Source organism: Lepisma saccharinum, chromosome 14 (assembly GCF_977018435.1).
Source record: "Lepisma saccharinum chromosome 14, izLepSacc3.1, whole genome shotgun sequence".
Lineage (NCBI taxonomy): Eukaryota > Metazoa > Arthropoda > Insecta > Zygentoma > Lepismatidae > Lepisma > Lepisma saccharinum.
The window spans coordinates 68,302,345-68,329,788 of record NC_139242.1 but is presented as its reverse complement, the minus strand read 5'-3'; the positions used below and the strand labels follow the sequence as shown (position 1 = coordinate 68,329,788).

The 27,444-nt window shown below is 39.6% G+C and overlaps 1 protein-coding gene across 2 annotated transcripts in view; it reads left to right on the top strand.

Moving 5' to 3' along the window:
* LOC145998987 (hatching enzyme 1.2-like) overlaps positions 1 to 22,330 on the top strand; it is a 46,805-nt gene extending 24,475 nt beyond the window's left edge. The window contains exons 2-9 of one of the 2 annotated variants that reach the window (XR_014443354.1): positions 48 to 160; positions 1,980 to 2,080; positions 4,226 to 4,322; positions 10,363 to 10,492; positions 13,298 to 13,494; positions 18,178 to 18,277; positions 20,161 to 20,998; positions 21,231 to 22,327. Coding sequence is in view for 1 of the 2 variants with exons in the window: in XM_083135841.1 (XP_082991967.1) it covers positions 52 to 160; positions 1,980 to 2,080; positions 4,226 to 4,322; positions 10,363 to 10,492; positions 13,298 to 13,494; positions 18,178 to 18,277; positions 20,161 to 20,335 (909 nt within the window). In the remaining variant the exon portion in view is untranslated. Of the gene's footprint in view, positions 1 to 47; positions 161 to 1,979; positions 2,081 to 4,225; positions 4,323 to 10,362; positions 10,493 to 13,297; positions 13,495 to 18,177; positions 18,278 to 20,160 lie in introns of both variants that reach the window. The other variant, XM_083135841.1, reaches the window with a different exon arrangement.
* The last annotated feature ends 5,114 nt before the right edge of the window (positions 22,331 to 27,444 follow it).

Below are 27,444 nucleotides of genomic sequence, written 5' to 3'. Positions count from 1 at the left end.
GATTGTATTATTAAATTTAGTGCTTAATCCTATTTGTGTTGTTGCAGGAAAATGCAAGTTCTACATATTGTTTTGCTGCAAATAAGCCTTTTCTCGGCAGCCAAAGCACGAAGTATCATCACTGTACCAAATGAGGTGTCACCCATGGTACCAGACGAAGGTAAGTATCCCTTGCATATATGTAATTTACAATCATGGTCGTCGGGAGCGGGGATAGAGGCGGCTTTCTCCATAGATATTGGCATCGTTCATTTCAAATTTGAAAGAAACAGAGTTGTAATAATCATGAAGTCAGTTAATTATTATTCCAACAGAATTTTAGGTTGATTGTAAAGTACAGGACATATTTCAAAGCTTCATATACATTGTTCCATTAGTTTGTCTTGACCGTGCAGTCTAACCTGGGGAAAACGTAACAACATTTCTCCTGAGATTTTGGCCTGTGTGTATTTGATCGGTGGCCACCCACGATCGTGAGGAAATTGGGGATCTACGAATGAGTAGTGTGCCCGGTCATAGAAAGCTACAACAACGACTGGGGGTTCGTCGTCTTGACCACACGTCATCCTGTAGTCGATTGGATGATTACCCATCTCGGTTGAGGCATGTGGGGGTGAGACTGGCAGTTGGTCGGTAGGCAGGGGTTGCGTCTTCAAAATTCCGAAGTGAGATTTTTATGTGAGAGGTAGGTCACACAAGTTAAAACTTATGACCGAAATTTCACTAAAACTTTAAAATAATTTTGTTGAACGAGGAATGTTAAAAAGTTAATAACAATGCATTTCAATATATTAACTGTATCATATGTAAAAAAAAAGAAAGTAGCTGTACTGTATAACGTACAAAGTCCGATTGTTTTTAAATTAAGGGATCGTAGATAGACTATGTGAAGCCTGATATTCGAAGTTATTTGGCTGCGAGAGGTGTATCGTAAGAGGGGATATAGCTCTGAAAAGCTACGTCTACACTTAACCAAGCAAGAAATAAGAACACCCACAATTAACTTTAAACACTACAATTGACTGGTCTGGCAAGGGTGTGAGAGAATGTAACACAAGGATAGAGGAACGTTCGTTACCTGTAGATCTGGAAGTGACGATCGACTCGCTGGTTCGTTGATGAAACTCTCCTGAAATAAAACTCCTTTCCGATATTGTACTACTCCTCGCTGTAACTCCTTTTGTAACGTTTGGTAACAACTAATCACGCCATAACTTTCTTAGTTCAACAACTTGTATAATTCCGAGGCGCTAACTGTGCACGCGATAGATTTCAGATACCGACTGGGGAGAGAAATATTCTCCCGAGCTATTTAAACGAAATTCGAACTTCGGCCGTTGAGAGACCGCGTCTCTCAATAACGGTGCTTTCAGCGTAAGGCTGTGTCTGCAGTATCTTCCTGCGATTCCGGAAGAATTCGTATCAGCGGATTTTTACATCCGCTGAAGATCGCAGGTGGCATTTGCTTGAAATAAGCTCTTTCCAGCTTCTTTCATACTCGGGCCCTTTTTATGAAATGATTAGGCTATCGGACTATGGCGCCCGGGGTCCCGGATTCGAGTCATGCCTTGGGCATGATACGATAATTACTGATCTAGTAGATTGAACACTTATTATTAGTTTGTAATAAGTATTATTTATTATCATTTCTACCTATTCAATGTTATTTAACCGCCTGACCTTCCTATAATAATTTCTGAAAACGCCGATGTATCGTATATTAGTCGATGTATCGTATATTAGTATATTTCTGTGTTGCAGATTTCCTATATTTTGATATCGCTTGTAGTTTGACCTCTAGATATTTTGTAAGCAAGCAATTTTTAAATTTAGTTAAGTTTTGAAAAATGATATATCAAGCTTAAACATATTTGCACATAAAGGAGGGTACCTGACTTTTGGGAGTGTACATTGTGAAAATGCTACCAAGAAAACCTAATTGACATCTTAATGAGAATATATTCCTTTCTCCCAATCAGCTCGACTATCGCTAGAAGCCCAGAGACTGCTTCAGGAATCCGATCAAGATCCTGAAGTGCTTCCCGGCCTCGTGCAAGGAGATATGGCTATGTCAAAAGAGGTGAGTTGCAACAGAACTGCTTTAGAATTAAGAAACACGCATACTTACCTTCAGTGACCACTTTCATGCTAAAGTTGTGGTGGAGTAATTAAAGGAATGCGCTTGCTTTCACACCAACCAGCTGCAACCATCTAAGCCTCGCGACAGGTTAAGTTTGCAGCAGGTTTTATGCATTAATACACGCGAAAACGGCGCTCAGCATCTCAGGCGCTCAGCATTCACACACGTACAGGGGACTGTACGTGTGTGAATTCGCCCACTAATAAATGTATGAACGTTGAGAAAATATTTCAAATAAAGTAGGCCAATCAGAAATGAGGTCTACAGTCCCGTGCGAATTAATTGAAATACGACAATAACTACGCACTTTATTTATTTATTTGTACTTATACCCAAATTCATCAATTGCACTATTCAGAAACAATAAATTACATATTCATAATATTTCTTAATAGCTAATATGTTCTTCTATCAGTTATATAATTTGTATTACACGCTTTGTCATAGGTTCATCATCATGAAACTAAGTTTGAGACTATATCATGCATAAAAATATCTTGTTCCAATTAAATCGCACGGAACTGTAGCAGACAGGACAGACAGGCAGAACAGATCTACTACAGGTCTAATGTGTCAACTGTTAATAAGGTAGGTGAGCCAAAGGTGGCCATAGTTCCCAAGGTGGCCCACTTCACGAAAGTCATATTAGTATTTAACAAAGTTAACAAATGGCACTATATCAATGTACCCAACCCCCCTCTGGTGCACTGTGCAGAAAACGAACTGTCTCTGGCTGCCAGCAGCCATTTTTTGTAAGTTATTGTGTCAGGGATCGAGCAGATTAGTTCTCGTTGTTATTTTAAGGTAAGGTAGAAATGCGCGTGTGTACGTCCTTGAAATTAAGGAATGTTAATATTTTATACATATTTTTGAAAGCTCGTTTAATTATCTTTTTGATCACATAGTTACATTGCAAAAATATTTTTTGTGTCAGAGGAACGATACCTATTTTTGTTGAAAAACATAGTCAGGACCGGGAGGCGAGTTCCTTGGGCCACCTTGGGAAAAGGTTACACTCGTCTCTGTAATTTACACTTTTTCACATTAAAATACGTTTTATTATTAAAGATTACCTAATAATGTTAAATTTGCACCTACTTTCATGAATCACTAAATGTTATTAATATGTTGGATTTATATTTTATATACTTCAGTGATAACATTTTCTTGCGGAAGCGTTTCTTCTATTTATTTTGTTATACGTCGTTACTGTACATATGCATGTCACCAATCAAAAGTTTGAGACTAACAATTTCTATAATACATTATAAAAAAATGAATAAACATGAATAAATATGTTTGCTTAAGCACAAGCAACATTTTCTAGGAATCTATAAGCAGTGGCATCTTTGGTACCCATAGGCCACCTTGGGAACAGATGTAACGGTTTTATAATTCTTTTTTTTTTTTAAAAAAAAGTTACAAGCAATTTTACAAAATATTTATATGGTACATGTTGTTAATTAGTTATAAGAGTGATATCCTAAAATTTCATAAATTTATCTCTCATTGGAGATATGTAAATTGTCCTAGAAGCTTGACTATAGCCACCATTAGCTCACCTACTTTATATCAGTACTAGGTATTGTTAAGTGAATGAATGTCTTCAATTAGAATTGAATTGGTCATAAACATAAACAACGGTTCAGAGGAAATAACATTGATTGATTTGGTGTTTTAAGTCCACTTTATGCACAGTAAGGCTAATCGGGACTGGAGCTACAGTTTAAAGTGGGATCCGAACCACTATGTGCCTCCACGGGGAATCGAACCCGGGACTCCTTGATTACAAGGCGACAACACTACCACTGCGCCATCGGGGAGGCCCCAGAGGAAATAACATATTTCTCTACTTTTGATAGAGAACTTCATTGGACGCAATTTTTTTTTATGTAACAAATAACTTTGTTTCTTGTTTTTACGTACTCTATAATAATTATTAGTAACACTACAATGTATGTGCTTATCTGTACATAACAGCTTGCACAACTAAACTTGAAGACTGTAATTAAGGGATAATGCTTTACATTAGAAATAACAACAGTAGAAGAAATATATTTGCTTCCACAATGCATTTTCTTTCAGGTTTATGACTATTGGCGTGTAGGTCTCCGCTGGGATGTGTTTCCCGAAAAGTTGTGGCAGAACAACACCGTGCCATACGTCATTAGTCCTCTGTACAGTGAGTGTTTCTAATGCATAAGTTTTTATTTACCCTAGAAACATAATCATATATGTCTCTTTTACATAGCAGGAGGTGCGACGGGGTGTTTGTGTACACAGCACCCCCTTGTCACGCCCACAAATTTCCTCAGTAGCAGTAATAATAATATCGTTTCAGGAAGTTTTGCAGTACATATTGTGATGAAGAAATATGCTTCGAATTTTGTTATGGACTGATGTTCACACTGTACGTTCTGTCCAAATTTGCCACAATAGCGGTACTGTTATTGAACTACAATTTCAAAGCATCAGGTCTTCTAACTATTCTATTTAGTCCACTTAAATCACGAAATTATTTACATGTCCTTATCTTTTTTTGCTTAATATACCTATATCATTGTCTTGTTTCACACCCTACATTTTGGTCGTTTTAAAAGTCACTATCTATTCATAATACCAGACGCAGACGCTCCTGCAAACCATAAGAATTTCTTAATTGAGAAGGAGACTCAAAATTACCCACAATGCTGTTGTATTTATGTTTTACTTTTTTTCGCATTTGCATGATATTTTCGGAGGGAGCTGGATTTGTAAAGGTGGATATTATATAGCTATTCTAGGGGGTGGGCGTTACAATATATAAAATATTCCGTAATTACCATTTTCAACGTTCTTTTTAAAAGTTGTTCATAGACACAAATGCTAATCAGGGTCATTTTATGGTGGATTTGCAGTTACCACTTTGGTTTTTCCCCAGTTCTTTATCGCTTTAATTTTAAAATTTTGATTTTCGCAAAATTTCGGGACGGGCTGCAGCCTCGTCAGCACCCCCTTGCGTACGCCAGTGCTTGCGTCACAAGGCCAGGTTTCAAGTTGCTCGGTCTGTTGCATTGTCGCCGCTGCGGAGTATTATTGTTAATATGTTAATAATGTAAAAGACCTAAACTTGAACCTGGCCAACAGCAAGTGACAGAAACTACGCCAAGAAACGACAGTGCTGCCAACAGAATTTCGGATAATTATTGACTTACCCTCGTAGATTAATGTTGATTTTTGCTTTGCTAAAAAGCTGTGCATGATAGTTCTACTTATAATAATAATAATAATAATAATAATAATAATAATAATAATAATAATAATAATGATGATGATGATATAAATTATCTACTATAATTATGGCAAAATAAATATATGATGGTGGTTTTCTCTGTAGCACCTCTCACACAAAAATCTACATCCTACCCGTATCCCTATATATTTCAAATCCTGGGGCCACTGGCGGCGATTACGTGGAGCGACGGGGGCAGTCGCTCCCCAACCATTTGCTACTATTGCCCCCGCACTATGCTAAACCTTATGTATAAAGGGAAAGTAAACTGTCCTTGCCACCCCCCCCCTTTCAGGATTTGGAACTCAATCGCCGCTACTGCCTGGGGCTGTCCATGTTCTTATATACTCATCAAATGATATTGCTTTCATAGGTTATTCTAGGTAACAAAGCTTATCTTCACCTATTTGAAAGTTTATACTCGTCACAGACTTGGTAGTCGAAGATTAATAAATCTTGTTTTTATATGTATTTACTAAAATAATATTTAGTTAAATCATTGACTACTTAATACTTAGTGCTATAACTTGTATTTTTCTTGTTTAGTGTTGCTTCAGTGTAAATTATGGTTAATCGCGACATTGAGGATGACATTAGTGAAGGAATGCTCACAAAGAAACAGCCATACCCATGGCAGGACTCGAACCTGGAACCATCAATGATGAGGATAGGAAATCCAGCACTCAACATGCTCGGCCATCGAGGTGACTTAAGCGCTGTCACGAAATGTAATGGAGAATGACTAGGTCTGAAAATATACAGGGTTACTATAAATGATTCATTCGATTTCAAAACACTGTATTTTCCAAGGTATTGCACATACAGATATGAATGATACACGTGGACGTCCGCATAATTTTTTCCAGGGAGGGGCAAGCATGGTATTTTTTCCCAACGGGGCAAAGGAGGCATATTTTCCCCATAATAGTGGTCCCCCCTCAAAAAACGCTATTTCAGTCTGAAATTATCATGTTTCTTCAATTAATTTATAAAAATTAATAATAATTACCATGACTGAAATGAAATTATGTGTGACGTCCCTTCCGGACGTCCATGATGATACACGAAAATAACTGTAAACTCACCAAGTTTGTATCGTAAACACACTAGTTGGAAGCACGAGTGCAGTGCCTGTAAAAAATGGCGACAAAACGAGAAAATAGTTTTTGTGTGTTGGAATATGTGAGATGTTCATCTGTTGCTGCGGTGCGCCGGACCCTGTGGCCGAGTGGTTAGCACATCGCGCTGCGACGCCAAGGGTCCCGGGTTTGAATCCCGCTTGGGCTTGGTTGTTTGTGAATGTCCATTCATCAATTTCATCACTCATTCCCATCTTCTCAAATTAGCCAAGAGGCACAAAACGCAAAGTAAAATAAACTAAATCAATCAATCAATCAATGTTATTGCAGTGCAGCGTGCAGTCAGAAGAGAGTACAGAAAAGAACCAGGGAACGCACCAATGCTTCTCTGATGACCATTGATAGGGATTGCTACAAAATGTATGTGGGTGGATCTCGACTGCCGCTTGGATGTGTGTCGCAGAAGCGTAGCAGCCGCCCCCGCAACCCCCGCGATGCTGGAGGGCCCCGAGGTGTAGGTGCCCCGCATTGGTCTCTCCAAGCCAGTGATGTGCGTCTACGCGTAAACAACGATAGTCTACATTCTACACGTAGACTATTTTATGCACGTAGATTACGTAATCTATGTAAACAACATGGCGAAAGGTGATAACTTAGCAAAGGGTGCCGTGGAATTAAGAGAAATTATACTGCATATCAGTTGCTGATGTTTGAAGATAACTTTTCATACTCTTTCTTCCAAATTCGAACAATTTCTCATCTAGGAAGAAACCTAATATAAGTAATATTCTAGTGTTTTATGGGGGAAATACCACTCTCGCCTCACGACTGCCATCTGTTGTTATTTCTTGCATACTATTTATCTTCTTCCATAGTTGATAATAGAAGAGAAGAGAAATTTTGTTGTAAATAGTATTCTATTCATTTCGTTAGGAACCAATATAGTTGAAATGTCACTTGCCCTTCATGAAACCCTTGAAAATTAATTTTAATGCACTTTAGATCGTCTACGTAGTCTATGTAAACTACAACCCAATGTAATCTACGCGTAGATTACGTGTAGACAACGCATGTAGACGTAAACTTATAGTCTACTGCACATCACTGCTCCAAGCTCCCGAAGTTTTATATAATTTCACAAATCCAACATAGTGTCGATTATTTAAAAAAAAGAGATACAAAATAGACAAAAAGCACGTCAACAATGACAAAATCAGAACTCGAAATTCACTGATATGATCACTTAATAGAAACACCCGATTTATTTTTTCTTGTCGGTGAACTTAGAATACGTATCAACAGAGTAACTGTATTGTAAGAGCCAATGGGCATGACAAAGAACTTAGACTGTTTCATTTTTTTATGGGGGATGTGGTCGAGTGGGTTCCCAATATCATAAGACGATGTCTGCGATAAAAAGCAGGCGCGTACTGGCTCAATCAGAGGAGCCCTGGCAACTTAACCTGTGGGCCCTCAGAAATGCTTGCTGATCGCCTCAAATAGGAAAGAAATCCCCCATTTCCCACCTTTATAGAAATACCGCTTGTCGGAATCTTTAGAGTATAAATTGTCTACAGTTATGAATTCAGTAGGAAGATTCAGTTGCTCGACCAGTCTGTTTTTTATTGCCGCACAATGAGTACCGCCGATTAGGGGAGGGGGGAGTTACCCCCATTTTTTGCCACTTTTGCCTCCGCACTATGCTAACCTTATCTACCAAGGAAGAGTAAACTGCCCTTGCCCCCAGTTTTGAAACCCAATCGCCGCCACTGCGACACAAGAACCAATAAAACTTGGTAATTCATGAACTTTTACCACTAATATTAGTTTTATGTGTTGTATTTAAAATGTAACTTCCCATCTCATCAAATTTTCAAAGCCTTTTCATATTCAAATAAGAACTGAGACAATTTTCCCACATAGTTCACACCTGATACGTGTTTCAGATTAATTTAGATATTTTCAACTATAGTGTGACAACGTACTTCAATTTTCTGCAGGGGCCCCAAATATTTTAGTTGCAGGGGGGGGGGGGGGGGCAGGAAACTTTGCTACGCTACTGGTGTGTCGTGTGGCCAGAAAGGCACACACAGAACATTTCTAGAATTTGAGGAAAACTTTGTGAGTTTACAATTATTTTCATGTATCATTCATATATGTATGTGCAATACTTTGGAAAATAGTGTTTTGAAATCGAATTATTCATTAGTAGCCCCGTATTTGCTTCCTGAATATTAGGGTATTTCAAAATAACCATTGGTTTTTAAATGGTCGTACATTTAGAGTTTGCAACGTCAGAGTGGTAAGTGATACCTCAAGGTGAAGGATAACTCATCCATCACACGTACCTTGTAAATGCCATATGCCATCTCCTTTAGTTACACCAACAACATCAAGGTGACAGAGGAATTCGTGCCATACTCGCTCCAGCATGTCCGTTCTCACTGACTCCACAGCATTTACGATGAAATCATCCAGATTTGTGGGCAACTGTGGTATTTAAGAAATTTCCAGTGGGGGGAAATTCTACTGACTGTCTAGGGACAGCATGAGATAATGACTTTATGCCATATAACATTCCCCCCTCATAGATAAAATTTATCAAGCAGAGGGAGGAACACAAGTACCCAGAGGGGGGAAATCCCCCATCCCTCCTACAAATACCACCCTGGATATACAGCATCTCCAGAAGACGATCCGGTGACCTAGTGGGCCAACTGCAGAGCATCAACTCTGGATGAGCTGAAAATTCACATCTTAACTGTTGTTGATTCAGTGAGAAGGTACATGCCGGAGCGAGTATGGCACGAATATCTCTCTCACCTTGATGCTGTTCGTGTAACAAAGAACGTCACATGAGTTACGATGTGAATTGTGATGAGCTTTCATTCAGATTGAAGTACCATTTACCACTCTCACTTTGTGAACTCCAAGTACACAACCATTTGAAATCGGATGAATATTTTTGAAACACACTGTATATCGAAGATAAACATCTGTGGTGCTGCATTTCGTGCTTATTTGCGCCAAGAATCCAACTTTGTGTACACCAAGTACACAACCATTTGAAATCCGATGAATCTTTTTAAAACACGCTGTATAACCAGGATCTGTGGTGTTGGATTTTGTCCTTATCTGCGCCAAGAACTACTTCAGAAAAGCAGAGACAATCAGTAATGTTTCCGAAATACCAAGACAACTGCGATCTGTGTCAACACCTATTTGCTGTTCGACCAGCTTAGAGAGAAAATGTTTGTCTGCTGCGCATAATGGAAAATCAACTCGCAACGCCCCAGGGGAAATATACTGACAGTTTTACTCTGTACTAGCTCGAGGAACTTCAATTCCACAACTGACTTGATGAGCTAACTGTTTTGAGTATCATGTAAAATCACAGTTGATTCCTGGAAACAAAATCGCATCGTATACCCGACCTAGGCATCAACTAGAACTTCAAACAAATAACATCCACCAAAAACTAATTTTGATTAGTATCATAATAAAAGAAATTTGTTAGCAATGGCGTTACCAGCGGTGGTTGGAGGTTCCACCGAACTAGTAATCCTAATAAGAGTTTCAAAAATTGTAATGGAAAATTAATAGTAAAAATATCAACATACTTAGCTGTTACATCTGAAGCAGAACTAGCTACGTTCAAAATTGTATCCAACCAATCAAATTTTCTTGCGACGTTATTAAGTGTTTTTTATTCTAGTCTTACTACTTTCCATTAAAATGACCCATATAAAAATATTAATCCAATAGCATATCATGATAAAAATAAACACTATTCAAGATCACTTATTTAGTGCATTTTGGTTTTCGTCAAGAAAATCCAGTTGAAGTACTGCTTTCTTCTCTCAATGATTTAGATCCGGAGGACTACGTGACCATTTACAACGGTATAGCTACGATCAACTTCATGACCTGCATCAAGTTCGTTCCGTGGGACGGAAAGGCCGATGACTTCCTTCTCATCTGGCCCATCAAGTATCCAAAGGGGTAAGTAGGTTGCCCACTGAGACGATAAGTTGCTAACGTTCTTTCTAGCAATTTCGTCAAAGTTAAGGCTTCTAATTTCCAGTGGCGTCTCGTCGCTTGGGGCTTCCGGGGCTTAGCCCCTAAAGAAAAACGGACGTATTGACGTAATTTTCAATCGCCATAATACATAACTATCACACAATCTTTTAAAAGGCGATTTTTACCCACGTAAGTTCATCGTCTGCTGCAATGGATACGACAGCGCTCCTAGCGGCATTGATGTCAGTTATCGGTCTCGGGGCTCGTCGCAGAGGAAGGCGTGGTGTACACTACACGCTACAGTGAAGGTCACGTGCTAGCAGAGGGAGCGAAGGGGGAGTGCAATGAGTTTTAGATGTTGATTCGGGGCTAGTTCCGTCGCGTCCCGTTCGTTCGATCCCGCGTGTTGTAGTGAGCGTTGTGGTGGCTTTTATTCTCTATGAACAAAGTGGATTTCTTGTTGGCAACACCATTTCAGACATTGAGTGACCAAGAAAAACTTGTTGTTAAACAATTAGGTCCTGACCATCCGAGTGTTAAATTAATACAAAAACACAAATCACAATCACGCTCTTTCAATCCAGACTGGTAACAGAAAACCGTGGTTGACAGCTAGCGAGATCAAGAAAACTCTCTTTTGTTTTAATTGCCTTTTGTTTGGTGGAGATGCTTCATGGACAGTTCATGGTATAAGTGATCTCAAACATCTTTATGAAAGAATTAAGTCACATGAAACTAGTTCTTCGCACATTGGAAACTCATTAAAATTGAGTTTGTTTGGAAAGGTTGATGTTCGAACTCAAATCGATGAAGATATGGACTGTCAATTACAAGGCACAATGAATTTGTCCGGAAAAATAGGCATATATTAAATAGAATTATCGATTGCTTAAAATTCTGTGGTCGACATGAACTTGCTCTACGAGGACATAACGAAAGAGAACAATCTTTAAACAGAGGCATCTTCCTAGATTTAGTAAATGAGATTGCTAAGCTAGATAACAGTTTTGCATGAATATTTAGAGGAATCCAAAGTACCAGGTATCCAAGAAAGTTCGTGCCGCTGGAACGAAAAGTGAAAGTCAAACGGCATGTGTCATCAACCCTGTCTGGATGGCGTCAAAAGTTTACATTCCCGGCAACCGTCAGTGAGTGCAGAGTTGGGAGGCGTGTCGGTCGCTTAGACAGCAGGTCTGTAGGAACTACAATCCTGAAGGGAACATGTCAGTGTCAAAGGACGTTTTACGGCCGTGTTTACTGTATGAGTTCAAATTTGGCAGCAATGCTGCAGCCGCTGCTCGAAAGATATGCTCCGCGTTCGGAGAGGCATCAGTGAGTGAGCGCACAGCGCGAAAGTGGTTCAGTCGCTTTGCATCGGGCGATGAGAGCCTCCAGGACAAGCCTCGAGCTGGACAAGCCTCGAGCTACTATCGACGAAACCCTGCTGAAGGAGATCATCGAGCGCGATTAACAGCAAACGTGCAAAGAACTTGCACAAGAGTTTGGAGTGTCGGAGGAAACCATTCGATTGCATCTGCACAACCTCGGGAAGACTTGGAAGCTCAGTAAGTGGGTTCCTCACGTTTTGTCCGAGGAAAACAAACGCCAGCGGCTCACCATTTGCGCATCATTGCTGTCACGCCACACGAAAGCACCATTCCTGGACCAGATATTGACATGTGACGAGAAATGGGTGTTATACAGTAACCGCAAAATAAAACATCAATGGTCGCCCCCTGGTTCTGTTGCATTGACTCCCAAAGAAAACATTCATCAACAGGTGGTTCTGCTCTGTGTTTGGTGGACCAGCGCTGGTGTTGTGCACTTTGAATTCCTAGAGCATGGCAAAACCATCACATCCGAGGTGTACTCGTCCCAGTTGCAAAGGTTGCAGCTGCACTGCGTCCGAAGCAGCCAGCACTAGTCAACAGGAAAGGAGTGATCATTCTTCAAGACAACGCTGGACCTCATACGGAGAAAGCGACCAAGGAGGTAATCAACACACTTGGTTGGGAAATTTTACCTCATCCTCCTTACTCCCAGGACATTGCCCCATCCGACTTTCACTTGTTTTTGGCCATGGCTAACAATTTGCGTGAGCAACAGTTCCGAAACCGAGATGATGTCACGCAGGTCATAGGACAAGTTTTTGCTTATAGGGGAAATTAATGGAATAAAAGATATTAAATTAATTTCTAACTTTTACAAACGCGGGATTTATAAGCTTGTATTTCGTTGGGAACATGTAATTGAAGCTGAAGGAGCTTATTTTGTTGAATAAAACACATTTGCCAGAAATTACAGAGTCTTTATTTTTCACTGCAATATACGGCATGAACTTTTTTGGATACCTGGTAAATAAATACACATCAGCCGTGATACAAAATGAGTTGTTAGACTGTATGTACCAGGTTTACAGGTTTTCAAAATCTGAAGCCACGATTCCGCTCCATTTAAAATATTTTCTGCTTCCTTTTCGACTGCGTGGTTCGCCGAAGAGAGAGAAGCGATTCCCTGTTTGCGTTTGTGCTCGTGGACTTGGGCTGTTTATCCACGGTTCGCCTCGTTTACGCCGGGCCACTACTTCAGTTACTGTCCCGCAGTCACTATTCACATAACCAACAAGGATCATTAATGAAACTGCTTGCATGATGATCATATTGTCGCTTTTGGTATGTTAATAAGTAGTTAGTGTTGTGCGACTTTTGAAACACCCTGTACTGTGGCAGTGCATAAAGAAAGAATTGGAAGGAAACTTTTTTGTTTTATTTTCACTTGCTTCCGCAGGTGTTGGTCCTACGTCGGGAAATTTGGAGGCCCTCAGCTGTTGTCCCTTCTGCCCCCGGACGACAATGGTCCCAACTGCCTTGGACACGAGGGACGGACCATCCACGAACTCCTTCACGCCGTCGGTGTCTTCCACGAGCAGTCCCGAGCGGACAGGGACCAGTTCATCACCATCCACGAGGAGAACGTCATCCCAGGTAAGACTAAAGCTTAACGCCCACTGAGACGCCGGAAAGGCGCCACCCCTAACCTTCGAGTGGAGGATTCCATGTGCCTTTCCGAGAGTAGACCGCCCATCTACCGCGCCGCTACGTTCCGAACCATGCTTGGCTACAGCAGGGTCAGGCCGAGCATGACGTTTGCCGGAGCTAAACGAAGAGACGCGGAATTACACGAGAGGGCACTTGGAGTCGCGGCCAACAGAAAATTTCCGGCATAGATACTTGCAGACTTCTGGTACGGAATTCCGCGCTTCGTTGTAGTGGGCGTTACATCATTTGATTTCAATAGAAGCTGACAACAGAAATTCGGTTGCTGCGTTTTTCCGCGTATCAGTGGGTAATAACCTTAAAGATTCTTTCCGGCTTCGAAAATCACAGTTGGATTCTGATGTGAATTCTACCAACGACACAACTTTATGCTACCTCAGTACACTTCAACTCTCAACGTTTCTGGGTTCGAATCAGGCCAGGGCAAAGGTGTGCCATGGTTTTTCTTCTTTCAACTATTTATTTTTAATCATCACTCGTCTACATGGTAGCAATTAACATGACAGACGATGTCATCGACCAGGGTTGTTAAAGGTCCAAGAATTGTAAACAAATTCAATTCCGGTCCAGGAGAGAAAATAATCAGCAATCGTAAATGGGTTCTGGACCGTAAAGAATCTTTTTATCTCTAAAGTATTTCAATTCGGTCGAGGAACCTTCTTTCCGGATGAATTTAAATACGGTCCAGGAACCTTTTCTCCGGATGAATTTATATACGGTCGAGGAACATTTTCTCCGGATGAATTTAAATACGGTCCAGGAACCTTTTCTCCGGATGAATTTATATACGGTCCAGGAACCTTTTCTCCGGATGAATTTATATACGGTCCAGGAACATTTTCTCCGGATGAATTTATATACGGTCCAGGAACCTTTTCTCCGGATGAATTTAAATACGGTCCAGGAACCTTTTCTCCGGATGAATTTATATACGGTCCAGGAACCTTTTCTCCGGATGAATTTAAATACGGTCCAGGAACCTTTTCTCCGGCTCAATTTAAATACGGTCCAGGAACCTTTTCTCCGGATGAATTTATATACGGTCCAGGAACCTTTTCTCCGGATGAATTTAAATACGGTCCAGGAACCTTTTCTCCGGATGAATTTATATACGGTCCAGGAACCTTTTCTCCGGATGAATTTATATACGGTCCAGGAACCTTTTCTCCGGATGAATTTAAATACGGTCCAGGAACCTTTTCTCCGGATGAATTTATATACGGTCCAGGAACCTTTTCTCCGGATGAATTTAAATACGGTCCAGGAACCTTTTCTCCGGATGAATTTATATACGGTCCAGGAACCTTTTCTCCGGATGAATTTAAATACGGTCCAGGAACCTTTTCTCCGGATGAATTTATATACGGTCCAGGAACCTTTTCTCCGGATGAATTTAAATACGGTCCAGGAACCTTTTCTCCGGATGAATTTATATACGGTCCAGGAACCTTTTCTCCGGATGAATTTATATACGGTCCAGGAACATTTTCTCCGCATGAATTTATATACGGTCCAGGAACATTTTCTCCGGATGAATTTATATACGGTCCAGGAACCTTTTCTCCGGATGTATTTATATACGGTCCAGGAACCTTTTCTCCGGATGAATTTATATACGGTCCAGGAACCTTTTCTCCGGATGAATTTATATACGGTCCAGGAACATTTTCTCCGGATGAATTTAAATACGGTCCAGGAACCTTTTCTCCGGATGAATTTAAATACGGTCCAGGAACCTTTTCTCCGGATGAATTTATATACGGTCCAGGAACCTTTTCTCCGGATGAATTTATATACGGTCCAGGAACATTTTCTCCGGATGAATTTATATACGGTCCAGGAACCTTTTCTCCGGATGAATTTAAATACGGTCCAGGAACCTTTTCTCCGGATGAATTTATATAATGTCCAGGAACCTTTTCTCCGGATGAATTTATATACGGTCCAGGAACCTTTTCTCCGGATGAATTTATATACGGTCCAGGAACCTTTTCTCCGGATGAATTTAAATACGGTCCAGGAACCTTTTCTCCGGATGAATTTATATACGGTCCAGGAACCTTTTCTACGGATGAATTTATATACGGTCCAGGAACCTTTTCTCCGGATGAATTTATATGCGGTCCAGGAACCTTTTCTCCGGATGAATTTATATACGGTCCAGGAACCTTTTCTCCGGATGAATTTATATACGGTCCAGGAACCTTTTCTCCGGATGAATTTATATACGGTCCAGGAACCTTTTCTCCGGATGAATTTAAATACGGTCCAGGAACCTTTTCTCCGGATGAATTTATATACGGTCCAGGAACCTTTTCTCCGGATGAATTTATATACGGTCCAGGAACCTTTTCTCCGGATGAATTTATATACGGTCCAGGAACCTTTTCTCCGGATGAATTTATATACGGTCCAGGAACCTTTTCTCCGGATGAATTTATATACGGTCCAGGAACCTTTTCTCCGGATGAATTTATATAGGGTCCAGGAACCTTTTCTCCGGATGAATTTAAATACGGTCCAGGAACCTTTTCTCCGGATGAATTTATATACGGTCCAGGAACCTTTTCTCCGGATGAATTTATATACGGTCCAGGAACCTTTTCTCCGGATGAATTTATATACGGTCCAGGAACCTTTTCTCCGGATGAATTTATATACGGTCCAGGAACCTTTTCTCCGGATGAATTTATATACGGTCCAGGAACCTTTTCTCCGGATGAATTTATATACGGTCCAGGAACCTTTTCTCCGGATGAATTTATATACCGTCCAGGAACCTTTTCTCCGGATGAATTTATATACGGTCCAGGAACCTTTTCTCCGGATGAATTTATATACGGTCCAGGAACCTTTTCTCCGGATGAATTTATATACGGTCCAGGAACCTTTTCTCCGGATGAATTTATATACGGTCCAGGAACCTTTTCTCCGGATGAATTTATATACGGTCCAGGAACCTTTTCTCCGGATGAATTTATATACGGTCCAGGAACCTTTTCTCCGGATGAATTTAAATACGATCCAGGAACCTTTTCTCCGGATGAATTTATATACGGTCCAGGAACCTTTTCTCCGGATGAATTTATATACGGTCCAGGAACCTTTTCTCCGGATGAATTTATATACGGTCCAGGAACCTTTTCTCCGGATGAATTTATATACGGTCCAGGAACCTTTTCTCCGGATGAATTTATATACGGTCCAGGAACCTTTTCTCCGGATGAATTTATATACGGTCCAGGAACATTTTCTCCGGATGAATTTATATACGGTCCAGGAACCTTTTCTCCGGATGAATTTATATACGGTCCAGGAACCTTTTCTCCGGATGAATTTATATACGGTCCAGGAACCTTTTCTCCGGATGAATTTATATACGGTCCAGGAACCTTTTCTCCGGATGAATTTATATACGGTCCAGGAACATTTTCTCCGGATGAATTTATATACGGTCCAGGAACCTTTTCTCCGGATGAATTTATATACGGTCCAGGAACCTTTTCTCCGGATGAATTTATATACGGTCCAGGAACATTTTCTCCGGATGAATTTATATACGGTCCAGGAACCTTTTCTCCGGATGAATTTATATACCGTCCAGGAACCTTTTCTCCGGATGAATTTATATACGGTCCAGGAACCTTTTCTCCGGATGAATTTATATACGGTCCAGGAACCTTTTCTACGGATGAATTTATATACGGTCCAGGAACCTTTTCTCCGGATGAATTTATATACGGTCCAGGAACCTTTTCTCCGGATGAATTTATATACGGTCCAGGAACATTTTCTCCGGATGAATTTATATACGGTCCAGGAACCTTTTCTCCGGATGAATTTAAATACGATCCAGGAACCTTTTCTCCGGATGAATTTATATACGGTCCAGGAACCTTTTCTCCGGATGAATTTATATACGGTCCAGGAACCTTTTCTCCGGATGAATTTATATACGGTCCAGGAACATTTTCTCCGGATGAATTTAAATACGGTCCAGGAACCTTTTCTCCGGATGAATTTATATACGGTCCAGGAACCTTTTCTCCGGATGAATTTATATACGGTCCAGGAACCTTTTCTCCGGATGAATTTATATAGGGTCCAGGAACCTTTTCTCCGGATGAATTTATATACGGTCCAGGAACCTTCTTTCCGGATGAATTTATATACGGTCCAGGAACCTTTTCTCCGGATGAATTTATATACGGTCCAGGAACCTTTTCTCCGGATGAATTTATATACGGTCCAGGAACCTTTTCTCCGGATGAATTTAAATACGGTCCAGGAACCTTTTCTCCGGATGAATTTATATACGGTCCAGGAACCTTTTCTCCGGATGAATTTAAATACGGTCCAGGAACCTTTTCTCTGGATGAATTTGAATACGGTCCAGAAACATTTTTTCAATGAAACAATACGCAAATTGGACCGAATTTAAATTGTGCAAGAGAGAAGCTTTCGGTCCTGTTGCGGAGCCCTGTACCTTTAACAACCCTGGACATGATACACAAATTTTGAAACACTGTGCATAGCATAAACTGTGTTCAAATGTAAAAAGAGAAAATATACCTCATCACTAGTTTGCTTATCAATTTCTATTTCTTTCAGGGTTCTTGGTCAATTTCGAAAAGCAGAGTCTGGAGAATACTACCTACTCTTTTGAATACGATTACGACAGTATCATGCATTATGGGCAATACTACTTCAGGTCAGTATGCTACCCAGAATTTATTTTGGGGTGGGTTGAGTTTGTTGCTTCATTTATGCTGTAGGAAAGTTTGGTAAATATTAAAGTTTGTGTGCGTTTCCTTGTCTGTTTAAGGACTGTAAGGGAGGCATACACCCGCTGTACCCTCTGGTATTGACACCGGTCAGAACTTTGCATCCTTTGGTCAGCTTAGGACAAACAGAGAGCGCGCAAAACAGCAGCGCTTGCTTATTGTAGACCCTCTTCATAATTAATGAAAAATAAAATTTCTTAACAATGCGGATCATGAATGATTCAAATTACTCTAAAATCTCACTTTCAAGATTCGCGTTTTGTTATTGTAATGGTTGAATTAATTTGTTTTCGCTGCTGGATTTAAGTGGCGCTTGCAGCCCCAACAGCTATCTCCTTGGGTAGGCTCTTCCTTTGGGAAAATGAAATTTGTATATTTTCAAAATCTTCTTCCCGTTTTTAAATCGGATCGAAAACAGACTTCAATAATATCAAGAATTTAAATGAAATTCTCTTCTTGTTTATTTTTGGCCAGTTCTACCTTCTTCCTCTTTCTCTCTCTCTCTTTTTTACCCAGTCTCCACTTCTCTCCTCTATGCCTTTCTCTTTCACTCTCTCTCGTTCTACACCTCTCGTTCACTGTCTTCACAGTTTTCTTTTTCTTTCCTCCCTCTCTGTCTATTGTTCTGCATATCTCTCTCTCTCTCTCTCTCTCTCTCTCTCATTATTTCTTTCTGTCTTCACTACTCCCTCTGTCTTTTCTCTGGCAGTCCATTTCTATTTTTGTATCCTTATCTTTTATCTCTGCATTTCTACTTCTATCTCATTTATTCCCCCCCCGTCTATCTTCCCTCCTCTCCTTTCCCTCTGTTTTGCGAAAGGGTGACATTAGAATTCTGAGCAAGCAAGAAGGCAGTAGCATAGGCGGGGTTCTGGAGGGGCAGACTCCCCCAACTTAAAAAAGATTTAAAAAATAACACATGATTAAGTTCAGTTACTACATTTTTGTTATGCAGCCATGTCGCAAATCTTTACATTTGGCATGATGTCATGTGCGGTAATTGCGCCTCAAGAGTGGGTCTTAGACGATTCGATTGATGTGTACAGTTTGAAGAAAGGAAAACGTAAAATGATTTTGTGTTGAGTCAACAGTTACTGCTGAGGCATCAAAATAACTTTTCAATTTAATTTTTCTAAAATTTCTGAAGCTTACTATTGTACCGTAACATTTTTAAAGTTATACGAGTATTGTATCAATAAAAAATTAATTAAATGCAAAATGCAATAATCGTACTGTTTTGCTTCTTTTAAATATACTAATTAATATTTGTTTACTTAAGCGAGGAAATTTAACATATTCAAATCTAAAAGGCCTAGAACTCAGTTTTTTTAAGTTTTTTTTTTTTAATTTCCGGGGGAAGGCCTCCGGACCCCTTATAAACTAGGGAATATTCAATAACCCTCAGGTACATCATATGCTTCTCCCAGAGTCTGCCCCCCCCCCAAAGCTCAAACTCCGCCCATGGGCAGTAGAAGCAACTGCTTCGAGTATGGAGATCTTAAGAGTGACGTTGAAGTTCTGCAGGCGCTAGCTTGAATCTCCGGTGCTTGTTTCCGTCACATTGTCGCTACTGTCGCTTCAATTTCCTTTTTGGCACACATACGTAACATTAGGTTAAAAGAACAAACTCACAAGACTATTTTATCAGTAGCTACCATGCACTGCACGTGGGAAGAAGCTCGATAAAACATATCTGGTTAGGCATCCTGGCGTCTATTTGCTCTCTATTCTACTATGAGTATAAAACAATGAAATAAAAATAACAACCTCTCAGATTTACTAATTCATTTCACGTCTTCATAATTTTCAGTGTTGGCAAAGGACGTCCCACGATAACCCCAACGATGCCTACGAAAAGACTGGGCCAGAGACACCGTATGAGCAAGACCGATTGTCTGAAAGTGAACGATCTTTATGGCTGTCTGGACAAGGACCTTTACACCAGGAGAAAATACTACACCCTATGTAACTTCTTGGGGCTTTAATTTGGCGCGAAAGGAGCACTATTTGTTTAAGAATAGGGACATTTTATTGTATATAATATGAAAATAATATCTGCATATTATTTATTCTAGCTGGTACTATAGGGGTCGTCCATTGTCACGGGCAGGACACGCAAGCTACATTTTTTATATTAAAGTAACTATTGTACTGATAGTTAAGCAACATTTTTCTTACAGTTTCTGTGCAATGAAATATGAAACTTAACACTGTTGAAACATAACTACCCTTAAAATACTCTCCCAGATTTGTAGCTGTAAGTAAACAGTTTTGTGTGACTGGTGGGACAGTCGAAACACTGCCTCTTCACTTAATAAGAAATTTATTTTAATTTCTGTTAATTGTCAAATGATGAACAATACATTATTAAAGACAAAGAGAGAAAGTAATTGACCTTTTACGCTCATATTCTAGTGGAGTTGAGCGGGAAATGTAACAGATCAATTTTTTTGAGGGGTCATGGGTGGGACACAATAGAAAACACGAGTGAATCAAACAGTTATAATAAACGATTAACTTGTAAAATACCTTCTACTTTCTAACTTAATTATGTATAATACTTGAATTTTTATACAAATTACAATTTTAGATTGTTCACTCACAAGATAGGATAAAGTTACAGCATTGCATTTATTTTTAAAAATGAGGTTCAGGGTACTTTTCTAACGGTGGAAGCGGCCCCGGCGCCCACCCAGCGTCGAATAACATGGGTACCTGGGGAAACCCTGGGGGGTAAAGGCGATCAGGGGCGTGATGCTGATCACATCACCCCCACTCACGACCGGATCAAGAAAGTGTGGGGCGTTACCCCCACACCCCCTATACGCCTTCATGGCGTGGTGCTATGCACAGGGGAACACTTTACCTTCTTCTTTTGAGGTTCAGGGTACTTTCACACGGAATGCCGCTATAGTAAGCACGATTTATCAAGATGGAGTATGCAGATATTGTTAATTGACAAACCACACGGGAGCGTGGGACAAGATGGGGAACTGGGCAATACGGGGTATCGGAGGTGCTATAAATAGAAACTAGCCGTTGGTTCGACAGCTGATGACTTCATTTCCAGGCATCCAGTTTGTGCACTGCTTTACAACAAATGTTGTGAAGTAATGTTGCGACTTCATGTTTGTTCTTTCAAAGACAAACGTGTGTATTATTTGGAACTCTTTTGTACCGTGTTGTGGTCCTTAGTTTCCGAAACAGTTGATGAGTTTATTGCTAATGCACAAATTTTTTGCACTATTATGACACAACCTAAAACTCTTGCTCCTGAGGAGAAGGGATGGGGCATGACTGGTATTACCCCATTTTGACCCTCATGGTATATGTACACTACGGTTTAGTTGGTATACTCTGTCCCAGTAATCTATGGAGTAAACGAACGAAAACGAGTCCCTTGCGCAGGTAGTAACTCGAGAATGCTCGACCAATGAATGCGTGAGAACGAAAGGTGGGACAACTACCAGCCGTGAGGCAGCTCGAGGTGCTTGATCCACCCACTCGCTTTCTCTCCTTCTCTACCGTTATGTGCGGCGTTGCTGCACAGATTATTGAAACACAGACAACATTGTGTGATCTTCTTCTTTGTATTTGTTGCTCCGCTTGTGATAGTAGACACTGAGGACGCGCGTTTTATGCGAGAAATGAATACTTATGGACGAATTACCACTGTCTTAACTAATACTAAACATTTATTTTCTGTTATTTCCAATGTTAAAATTAATTCTTGAGGGCTGGTGAATGGAGTTACGCGATCTTGCTCCGCCTATGGCGCAAGAAAGTAACTTTTTTCAGATATTGGTTTCTAAACAAATTATTCATACATGTTTGTTAGTTTCAATCGTCTTTATATGTAAAAAAGGGTTCAATAAAGGGATTTGTGTTGAAAAAATAGATGTTTGTTTACATTGAGTCACTCCGTGTGCTTAAATATTAGGGAGCCGTAGCTGAAGAAAACTTTACCGCCCCTTATTTAGAAATGAATGTACAGTATTACCATGCAAATTGTCCATGACTATTTTCATTAACTTTGCTCTTACATCCTATGTGTTTTTAAGCGATGGATGATTAAGTATGCTGGTGCAGAAGTTGTTAACAGCTTGTTTTGAGTTTTCTTTTAATTCTTGAACCTCTTATCGGGTCAAATAAAGTGCACGAACACGGTGATGGACGATTTGCACGGTAATACTCACGGATCCCACTGTACTGTACCCATTGTGTTATTTCTAAATTAGTAAATTGTACGTATGAGGTAAACGTATTTGTACGTATAGGATCAACTGATTGATTCCTTGTCAGTATTATTCATACTATTTTTTGTAACTCACAATCAGATAAATCATACAAATGTATACAATGTATAAGTATTACCGTGCAAATTGTCCATGACTATTTTCATTAATTTTTCTCTTACATCCTATGTGTTTTTAAGTGATGGACTTTTCTGTATGCTGGTGCAGAAGTTGTCAAAAGCTTGTTTTGAGTTTTCTTTTAATTCTTGAAGCTCTTATTGGGTCAAATTAAGTGCACGAACATGGTGATGGACGATTTGCACGGTAATACTCATGGATCCCACTGTACCTCTTATTTTCTGTACTACTCACCACATCTCTTCCCTCATTATGACTCTCTGATATATTCAAACCAATGGAACCCAGAACAATTTGACTGTGTGTTTTTAAAACAGAACACCAATTTTTGCACTATTACTGCCTCGGTTATTTTTTTATTCCTCATCTTTCGCAAATTTTGCGTGTTGAGAACTAATACGTTTCCTTTCCGAATGTCACTCATTTTTGACGAACTGAAAAATAACGCAACCACACCTGCTTTGACTGACAAACTGATTTAATGCAATACCGGCACACATGCAATATTGTTTGATGCGATTTGCAACAGCAAGTGGTACACGCATAATGCTGTTTATACGTACATTGCTTGATCACTGCTGGAGGTGGGGAGAACGCTAGGGGACAAGGCCCCCCTGAGATTCTGGGTATAGTTAATGAAATTCGAATCTTGAAATTGTAGCGATATTTTACAATAAAATATATTGTTTTCTGTGACTTACAGGCCACAAGTTACAGCAATTATTATTATTATTATTATTATTATTATTATTATTATTATTATTATTAGGTTACATTTAAGCTTACAGTTTATTTTACACTGATTTAACTCTAAAAACAGCTTTTTGACCTGCAAGAATTATTGTTAAGAGTAGGTCTATAGTTATGCAAATTCTATGCAGATATACAGAATATGGAAATTTCAAATGTATGTAATTTAGAAAAACAAAACATAAGTAGTAGTAGTAGTAGCAGTAGTAATAGTAATAACAATTATAATAATAGTAATAATTACAAAAGCAATAGCAATAATAATAATAATAATAATAATAATAATAAAAGTTTCTATGACTCTGCTCCCCCCGATAAAAACTTCTGCGGACGCCCTTGCTAGGGGATGCTATCTGCCATAGAACAGGACATCTTCATGAACCCGCTCCCTTCTCAGCTAGAATACTTTGCATAAGAATTCCCCACTTACTGCACAGTCTCATGTTAATCCATACAAGCATCTCCAAACATACACCGCGGAGTGGATACACATCCCGCTACGACGCCAGGGGTCCCGGGTTCGAATCCCGGGCTGGGCATGGATGTTTATGAAGGTCATCACTCATTCCCATCTTCGCAAATTAGCCAAAAGTGAAAAAAAGCAAATCAATCAACCAAACCTATACACCCAACTAGAAATTTCCACTTAGAACACTGCCTTTGATTTGATAAACAGGAGTTCATTCTTCTGTTACTCTTAAACCCTTACTTAAAAACGTACTGACTTCAAATCCGCCCCATCATATCTGGATTAATCACGCCCCTGTTAAACATTAAGAACCTTGTCTTTCCCCACGTTCCCCTATATTAACAGTTTTCTACTAACGATGAAATCATTACATTAAAACTAATCTTTACACCGTAACTTATGTGATACTGTAATGACAAAAAAATTAAAAAATTAACATAACACTTCAAAATATCTATTTATTGTCATTGCGACAACCATAAGTGACACTAGATTTTAAAAAAAATAGCTGGATGTAAGAAGAAAAATCACCAAAATTATTGAATAAGAAATTGTGATGGATGTAAACTGTTTACCAGAGTCTGTTTTCAAATTAACTTTATGCTCATACAGGCTAATAAGGCAGCAACGTTATCCACTAAGCTAAAAGGTGAGATCACAATATTAATGAATTTGAGAAATTGTGATTCATATGAGAAACTGAAGAGATAGAATTGCAAGGTAAAAAATGAACGCAGTACGTTGGTGGGAACAACAGTAACTAATCAAGAATTTTAGCATTATTTTTTTGTGAACAACAAATTTATAGTATAAAGGATACTTCCATTAGCCATAGAAAAGGGCAGAAAATCAATGTAAATATAAAAAGCACTGATATCACATGAAGCCAACACAAATGTTTAAGATTTGCCAGCAATATTAGAAAGTGACATTCTTTCAACATCTACAACAGCAAGACAAACAGTAGGCCAACTGTCCACCACCATTTTCATCCAGTCTGTTTTTCACAATGTGATGATCATGAATTTTTAAAAAGTCAATAAACAGAGGACAACTTCTACTTTGCCTCCACAGAATTTCATTTCTTAAAACAACACAGGATGTAGAATAAAAAGGTAATGAAAATAGCGAAGGAAAATTTGCCTACTTTTCCCTTGTCGTTGGTTGTACATGTGCCTTTTACCAATTCATCCATCGAATAATCTTTAATTACTTCAAGTATAGCAGAGAATTATATAGGGTAAAATAAGGGATGTTCGCCATGCTGGGAATTTCGCCGTACTTGTGGTTTTTGTAATCGTAGATACAAAATATAGGTTGGAAACACTCACTGATGCCTGTAAAAAATCAAGTATTATGTGCCTTGTTTCCACTGAAAACTGCAGTGTGGTGAGCGAACTAGCAAGCAAGCAGTACAGTTTGGAATGCGCAGTTGCGTCTACACAGAAGACGAAGAAAGGTGCCGAATTTCAATACTACTTTGGAAATTGTCATTTCGTGGCAGATAAGAATTATTTTTCTTCCATTTAATTATTGATATCGTAACCTCAAACCTTAAGAATGTCGTGAAAAGATTTGCTACGGAAAGCGTGCATGTACAAGTAAACATAAGTTGTTTTCTTTCGACTATGCATTTGCTGGTAAATTCGCCAGAGTAACAGAAAATGTGTCGAATTTCCCTTCTTACCAGTGACGTGCACTGAGGAGTAGCTAGTCTAGCAGAGATAGATCAATCAATCTCAAATCTCTAATTATTTTCAAATCACAATATTTATTATTTTGTTGAAGCCATAGTTCATATGCAAAACTTTTTTTTTTTCACGCGCTTCTCGTCCCTCGGTGCGTTCAGCGGCCTAGCTCGCTCTTTCTCCGCCTCACAGTTCCAGGTAGAAACGGGTTTTCGAAGGGAAACGGAAGATTTCTGCCTCTACCTCCCTTGCCCCCTTGCCCCCTCGCCCCCGCTCCAATGGTTGAAAGCCCGTGCTTTCAGGTCCTCCAGTCCAAGGTCCGTTGACCTGTGTTTGCCGCTCGCTTTGGAAGGTCCGTTCATAACGCGCCTTTTGAGCTAGCCGAGGTGGTTGTAAAACTGTGACGTCATAGACATGACAGATCGCTGGGGAAAGTTTAGTATCGGCTAGTTTTAGCAGGGGAAACGTGTTTCTGTGTTCTTTCCTTGCTCTTGTATTCGTGTATTCGCGTGTATTTTTAGTCATTTTGTTGTGTTTTTCATATTGTACTGTGAGTGATAATAATAATGTCTAACTGTACTGTGAGCACATGTCGAAACTATCTCAGGAAAACTAAAAATTTTGATATTGTTTACCACAAATTTCCTCCCAACGAAGTTCAGAAAAATCTGGGAGAGCAAATGTTATCGAAAAGACAAATTTCAGGTTGCTAACTCGAGTATTTGTTCTTCACATTTTTCACCAGAATGTTACGAACGCGATTTAAAATCGGAATTATTAGGAATTACACCAAAGAAGAGACTGAAGAAAGATGTCATTCCTACATTGTTACTTCCAGTCACACATGTGCAGGTCAGGGACGACAACAGCGTTCGTGCAAGACGTGCAAAGGCAAGATGTGCTAAAAAGAGAGTTCTCTCTAAGGTAAGTGAACAATTATTTGTGAACAGCAGCGTGCCACCTCAAGAACAAAAGCCTTTATCTGTGTTGTCATTCGTTTGTTCAATAGAAAGTTAAAAAAATCGAAAACACAAAACAATTGGAAGTGCTTCGTGAGGAAAATGATAAGCTAAAGACAGATATAAATAATTGTCACGAGGAAATCAAAAACCTTAAAATCAATTTGCAAAAATGGCAAGCAAGGTATAAGAAGGTATTGCAGTCAAAAGTGGCTTTAAAAACAAGGGAGCGGAAGAACTATCGTGAACAAAAAAGTGAGACAAATTTTGAGCAAAACCTTTACTCTAGGGCAAATCAACCAGTGACGTGCTCAGGATTTTCGAAAGGGAGGGGTTATGTATACTTTTTCTTGGTAATCAGCTCTCATTTTGTCATATTTTCCTACCTTTGACGTTCTTTTTTTAGGAATACTGGGCAAAAGAGGGGGGTTATAACCCCCATTAACCCCCCTTGGGCACGCTACTGAAATCAACATGTTAATTAAGGGGAAAAGAAAGCACAGGTGTGGAACCAGGAAGATATAATTCCTGCATTAACACAAAGGGCGATCAGTGAACGATTGTATACCCACATGAGATCAGAGGTCGGAATTCCATTACCCAGCATTGCAACACTTCGTCGCTGGGCGCAGAAATTGAGACTCCAACCGGGAATTCTTGCACCAGTTTTGAATATTATGAAACAGCAGGGACAATGATAGAGTTTTGGGTCCCCATAGAAATGTTCAGGTTGCAATGCTTCGAGGATTGACAGGTGAATGGAAACAGCCAGTATACTATAACTTTGATACGGCTATGACCAAGGCTTTGTTGTTTGATATTATATCAATGGTTGGGGTAGCTGGGTATGAAATA